At 52.8% G+C, this 6,614-nt stretch overlaps 1 protein-coding gene across 1 annotated transcript; it reads left to right on the forward strand.

Moving 5' to 3' along the window:
- The first annotated feature begins 3,372 nt into the window (after positions 1–3,372).
- Positions 3,373–6,101, forward strand: FZD1 (frizzled class receptor 1). Its single transcript, XM_019716572.2, has one exon. The coding sequence runs from the start codon at positions 3,842–3,844 to the stop codon at positions 5,786–5,788; it is 1,947 nt and encodes a 648-aa protein (XP_019572131.2). The 5' UTR covers positions 3,373–3,841; the 3' UTR covers positions 5,789–6,101.
- The last annotated feature ends 513 nt before the right edge of the window (positions 6,102–6,614 follow it).

The following is a 6,614-nucleotide window of genomic DNA, read 5'->3' on the forward strand; positions in this document are numbered from 1 at the left end:
TGGGGTGCTAGATGGGAGGGGGGTGGGGATGAGGGAGAGGGTGAGGGGATTAGAAAGCACAATCGGTAACCACAAAATTGCCACGGGGATATGAAAGACAGTTTGGGGAATATAATAAATAATGTAAAGATTTTGTAGGGTATCCGATGGACACTTGTCTTATTAGGGAGACCACTTCAGGGACAGTGTAGATGCCTGATCATTGTGTTATACACCTGAAGCTGAATAATAATGAATGTCAACTATAATTATATATAAATTATATATATATAATATATATATATATACACACACACATATATATATTCACAAGTGGAATACAGCATAGGAATAGAGACAGTGGAAATGTAATGGCTGTGTGCGATGTCAGAGGGGTAGTAGATTGGTGGAGAGGGGTTATCACTTTGTGAGGGGTATAAATGTCTAACTATTGCATTGTTTTGTACACTGAAACTAATAATAATAATTTTTTAAAAAGAAATACTTTTTTATTAATTTTACGACGTCTTTTTACACAAACCATTGAGAGCTTCTTCAGAAAACTAATTTAAAAAAAAGAATGGTAAGCTACTCGGAAAAAGGCATAAAAAGGGTTAAAATAAGCATCTAATAAAATTCAAGTCAAGCAAGGCCATTTAACCTGTAGCACATCCCTTAACATTTCCGGGCCTAGTATTTTTAATTATAAACTAGAGAAAATTAACTAGTTCCTATATAATGCCTTTAGTTTCTTGCAATTCCATGATCTGGTAAGAATGACTCTTTTTTTCTTTTTACTCCAACCGCTGCACTTCCGAGCCTCCTCCCTAGTAAACTTCACTGCCCAGTGGAAGACAAAATAAGCTCGAGAATTTCAATAAAACAACTTTTGAAGCAGGAGAATGTCACCTAGTCTGAGGAACTGAACTGAGTACTCTGCCATATTCCCTGTTCCCTTCTATTGGGAGAGAAGGGTTTGGAGTAATAATGGTAGTAGATGCTCTTAATTCATGTGATGCTTCTTGGTAAATAATACATTAGAATAAATTCACCTTTCCCCCAGTCCAGTCACCTAGAATGACCTTGACAGAATGGAACACAGGACAGATAAGTCTTTACAAGAAATAAGTGTTAGAAGGAAGATGGCTTGGTAAAGTTTCTAAGCATGGGATACGATCAGCCAAGGAATGAGCGTCAGGGAGGAAAGAGAAAAGTATCCCGGAGACTGTGAGTCGGATGCTAGAAGGTAAAATGAACAGTTATGAACTGTGCACACTCAGAGAACATCAGAGAGCAACCCAACCTTCTTTTCAATATCAAAATGTTTCATGAGCCACTGCCAACACACACACGCATGCACACGCACACATGCGCACATGCACACACTCACATGATACCTATTGTATTTAGTACCTGCTGTTTTTTATTTTAATAAATACTAGGAATCCAGAAACAAGTATTTTATGAATTTACTGCACCCATGAAAATTTGAAAAACAATAATATATTGTATCTGAAACAGTGTCATTTTGTTTTAACAGATAAAGATATGACTGCACATTTTTTAGAGACACCAACATGCATGGTGATGAAATTCATAGTGCCCTGATAGATAGATGTAGTACAAGTAGCACCCATCTTAAGTAATGACCTTTATGTCTGGACTAATAATGTTCAAGCTTTTCAGTGACAGTGTGCTCCAGGTTCCCTCCTTCACAGTCATCTTGAAGCCACCCCCTGCTGATGTGGGGAAAAGTGGCCTTTAATAGCTCCCTATTGTCTGTGTAATTCAGCCCAAACTTTTTAGCAAGGACTAAAAGTTTCTCCTGCCTTCCCCAAAATATCTCAGCCACACTCACACCCTGCCCCTCTTCAGCAATTTAAGGTGCTGTCTTTTGCACCTTCCATTCACCTCTCTGTCAGAATCCTCCCCACCCTTTCCACAGGCTGGCTGCTTCCCTTCTGTTCCTTCAGCTTGGAGATGGGCCTTAGGATAACTGATCTACCTTTGTGTGTGCCCTACTGTATTCTGTCTTCCTGTAAGACTGGGCCATGTCTTGTTCATCTTGTACTCTTCTACCCAACAGCTCTTATAGCATGATAGGTGCTTGGTAGGAATTTATTAGAAAAATAAATTGATAAACAAAAGATAGAAAATAATTGTGTGAAAGTACTCCAACAGAGAGTCTAATCATACGCCAACAAATCCTAGGTTAATTAATAATACAATGGCATTTTATTGACAAAACTGAGTCACGTAGTTAAACCATCATTTGATAGATCTGACACCGAAAACAAGTAGAATGTAGTCTGCTGAGGTGAATTGTGGTATTTGGAATTAGGAAGGGTATGTTGCAGGCTGTCTGCTTTGTGCTTTCAGACTTTGTTGTTTTGTTTGTTTTCCAAACTGACCTCCCCACCTCTGCCTACGGTGGAAGACCACGCTGCAACCCAGCCTGTGGCACCTAAGTGGCCGGGTCTGACACTCCCAGAAGTTCCCCAGAGCAGTGGACGAAGGGAGCCTTGGGGGGCTCGGAATAGCTCCCCAGGGCCCAGGCTGTCTGCCAGCGCAGCTGGGCCCGAGCCACCCCGGGGGTCGCTCCCGGGGAGGTGTGGGGCACGTCGTCGGGTTCCCAAGTTGTTCTCTCTAAATATTTAATGGGTAGTTTCCCATTGCTTCTGTTTCTGACTTGATTAAAGAGGAGAAAAGGGAGTTTGACTACAAGAATAGTAGCAGACGGCGCATCTGGCTTTACTTTTTAAATTCCATCAAAGTTTGTGTTTTGTTGTTCTTGTTTTTCTTCGTTTGACAGCGATCCCACGAACTTCTCCTTGGGGGAAATGGCGCGACCAAAGCCCGCCAAGCCCAGCCTGAGAGCTCTAGGATTTATTAGAGTAATATTTTAAATAAAACCTTAACATAAACTCAAAGAAAGCCGTGCGCTCCTTAAGTCAAAGGCAGCTGTTCTGATCTAAGCGCTCGGTTTGCTGTTTGTAACCGGCGTTAAGAGCAGGACTTTTAAACATGAAAATGGCTAAAAGAAAAGAAAAGCTGAGTCCCGCGGTCCGCCGACTCCTATTCATTATCTCCAGCAGCATATGGGACCATTCTGCTGCTTGTACTCGTCTTTTCTTCCGCAAAAGCAAAAGCAATCAGGCCTGTCCCTCTTCATAGCAAGCCCACTCTTTGTGCCCGAGCGGTGCCTCTGCCACCACTACTACTTCCTCTACCTCCCGCCTCCTCCTCCTCCCGCCCGCCGCCGACTTTCGCTCAGGGAAGCAGGCGACGGGCGCCCTTTGCGCCGGGAAGCCAGAGCGGCGATTGGGCGACGGTCCCTGAGCCTCCAGTTTCGCGTCGGTTTCAAGGCTCCTCCCTCCTGGTGAAAGACAGACTGCGGGGCGCCTGGAAACCGGTCCGAGGGCGCGCGGGGGAGAGGAGAGCTAGCGAGTTGAGGGATTGACACAAATGGTCAGGCGGCGGCGGCGGAGAAGGAGGCGGAGGCGCTGGGGGGAGCCGAAGCCGCTGGGCTGCCGAGAGTTGCGCGCTCTACGGGGCCGCGGCCACTAGCGCGGCGCCGCCAGCCAGGAGCCAGCCAGCCCAGGGCCAGGAAGGCGGGACGCGACTCCGGCGCGCCCGAACTACCCAGGCTCTCCCCGCCGCCCGCGCTTCATGAATCGCAAGTTTCCGCGGCAGCGGCGGCTGCGGGACACGGAGCGGGAGCCGGGGGAGCGGGCCGAGCGCGGCTCGGGCTCGACGGTGGGCACGGGCACGGAGGAGATCTCCCCGGCTGTAAAGGGAGCCGCCGCGGGCCGCGCCACTGCCAGCACCAGCCGAGCGTCGCCAAGAAAGGAGCCGAGAAAGTATGGCTGAGGAGGAGGCGCCTAAGAAGTCCCGGGCCGCCGGCGGCGGCGCGAGCTGGGAACTTTCTGCCGGGGCGCTCCCCGCAGGGCCGGTGGCGGAGGGGAGCTGGGACTCGGGCGGCCACCGCTGCCGCTGCCGCCCCCCAGCTGACTCCGGGCGCCTGGCGCGCTGGCTATTGCTGCTGATTTGGCTGCTGGAGGCTCCGCTGCTGCTGGGGGTCCGCGCGCAGGCGGCGGGCCAGGGCCCTGGGCCGGGGCAGCAGCCCCCGCCGCCGCCGCCTCAGCAGCAACAGAGCGGGCAGCAGTACAACGGCGAGCGGGGCATCTCCATCCCGGACCATGGCTACTGCCAGCCCATCTCCATCCCGCTGTGCACGGACATCGCTTACAATCAGACCATCATGCCCAACCTGCTGGGCCACACGAATCAGGAGGATGCGGGCCTCGAGGTGCACCAGTTCTACCCTCTGGTGAAAGTACAGTGCTCGGCCGAGCTCAAGTTCTTCCTGTGCTCCATGTACGCGCCCGTGTGCACCGTGCTAGAGCAGGCTCTGCCGCCCTGCCGCTCCCTCTGCGAGCGCGCGCGCCAGGGTTGCGAGGCGCTCATGAACAAGTTCGGCTTCCAGTGGCCGGACACGCTCAAGTGCGAGAAGTTCCCGGTGCACGGCGCCGGCGAGCTGTGCGTGGGCCAGAACACGTCGGACAAGGGCACCCCGACACCTTCGCTGCTACCGGAGTTCTGGACCAGCAACCCCCAGCACAGCGGCGGGGGCCACCGTGGCGGCGGCTTTCCGGGGGGCCCCGGCGCGTCGGAGCGAGGCAAGTTCTCGTGCCCGCGCGCTCTCAAGGTGCCCTCCTACCTCAACTACCACTTCCTGGGGGAGAAGGACTGCGGCGCGCCCTGTGAGCCGACCAAGGTGTACGGGCTCATGTACTTTGGGCCCGAGGAGCTGCGCTTCTCGCGCACCTGGATCGGCATCTGGTCAGTGCTGTGCTGCGCCTCCACGCTCTTCACGGTGCTCACGTACCTGGTGGACATGCGGCGCTTCAGCTACCCGGAGCGGCCCATCATCTTTCTGTCGGGCTGCTACACGGCGGTGGCCGTGGCCTATATCGCCGGCTTCCTGCTGGAGGACCGGGTGGTGTGTAACGAAAAGTTCTCCGAGGACGGGGCGCGCACAGTGGCACAGGGCACCAAGAAAGAGGGCTGCACCATCCTCTTCATGATGCTCTACTTTTTCAGCATGGCCAGCTCCATCTGGTGGGTGATCCTGTCGCTTACCTGGTTCCTGGCGGCCGGTATGAAGTGGGGCCACGAAGCCATCGAGGCAAACTCGCAGTATTTTCATCTGGCCGCCTGGGCCGTGCCGGCCATCAAGACCATCACTATCCTGGCGCTGGGCCAGGTGGATGGCGACGTGCTGAGCGGGGTGTGCTTCGTGGGGCTCAACAACGTGGACGCGCTGCGCGGCTTCGTGCTGGCACCCCTCTTTGTGTATCTGTTCATCGGCACGTCCTTTCTGCTGGCCGGCTTCGTGTCGCTCTTCCGCATTCGCACCATCATGAAGCACGACGGTACCAAGACCGAGAAGCTGGAGAAGCTCATGGTGCGAATTGGCGTTTTCAGCGTGCTTTACACGGTGCCAGCCACCATAGTCATCGCCTGCTACTTCTACGAGCAGGCCTTCCGGGACCAGTGGGAGCGCAGCTGGGTGGCCCAGAGCTGCAAGAGCTACGCCATCCCCTGTCCCCACCTCCAGGCAGGTGGAGGCGCCCCTCCTCACCCACCCATGAGCCCTGACTTCACAGTCTTTATGATCAAATACCTTATGACACTGATCGTGGGCATCACGTCAGGCTTCTGGATCTGGTCCGGCAAGACCCTCAACTCCTGGAGGAAGTTCTACACCAGACTCACCAACAGCAAACAGGGGGAGACCACCGTCTGAGACCCGGGTGCTCAGCACACTCCCAGCCCTCTGCTGGGTCACAGCCACCCCAAAAATCTGGCCCCATGGAATCATTGCCAAGCCTGGCTACTCAGGCGCCCTCACTAGACACTTGCGCAGGCTTCTTTTAACAACACAGCTCCTGCAAAAGCTTCTGTCCCTGGGGGTAAACGGACTCTAGGGCCCAACTGCCAAAGAGGGGGGATGGACAGACCTCTCTCGCTCTCACACTCTGATACCTGGACTGTACGCTTTTATGATTGTAAATAACCTGTGTAAGATTTTTGTAAGTATATTTGTATTTAAATGACGACCGATAACGCGTTTTCCTTTCCTTTTTATTTTGTTTTGGTTAAATTTGAATTATTTAGGGCGGTTGCACCATTTGAGGCCCCGTCCTGTCCTTTTCGGAGAACTGCACAGATAAAACTGGAGCGCACACGCGGCGTGCTCCTGCGGGTCCTCGCTCGCCCCTCCCTGCAGCGGGTGGGGTGCGTCTGGGGCTACTGCCCGGTCACTTCCCTCCACTTTCTGCTCCCTCCCTTCCCTTCCTTGCTTGAAGTTGGGGCTCTTAAGGTGCAGAACTTCTTAAAGCTTCCAAATCCGCCCTTGTCTGGGACTAGATTTCGAAGGCCTGTCCCTTTGACTTCCCGAAGCTGAATTTTTCACTGTTGAGAACCTTTCCCCTAGCTTCAAGGAGGCTTACGGATGTGGGCGCCGTCAGTCCCAGCCTTTCTCCGCACGGGCCTCCAACGCCCAGACACTCCCTCCTTCCACCTAAGTTGGTTAGAGGGTGAGTGGGATAACCAATGCCAAACTTTTTAAA

The sequence above is a fragment of the Rhinolophus sinicus genome, linkage group LG09 (genome assembly GCF_036562045.2).
Source record: "Rhinolophus sinicus isolate RSC01 linkage group LG09, ASM3656204v1, whole genome shotgun sequence".
Taxonomy (NCBI): Eukaryota; Metazoa; Chordata; class Mammalia; order Chiroptera; family Rhinolophidae; genus Rhinolophus; species Rhinolophus sinicus.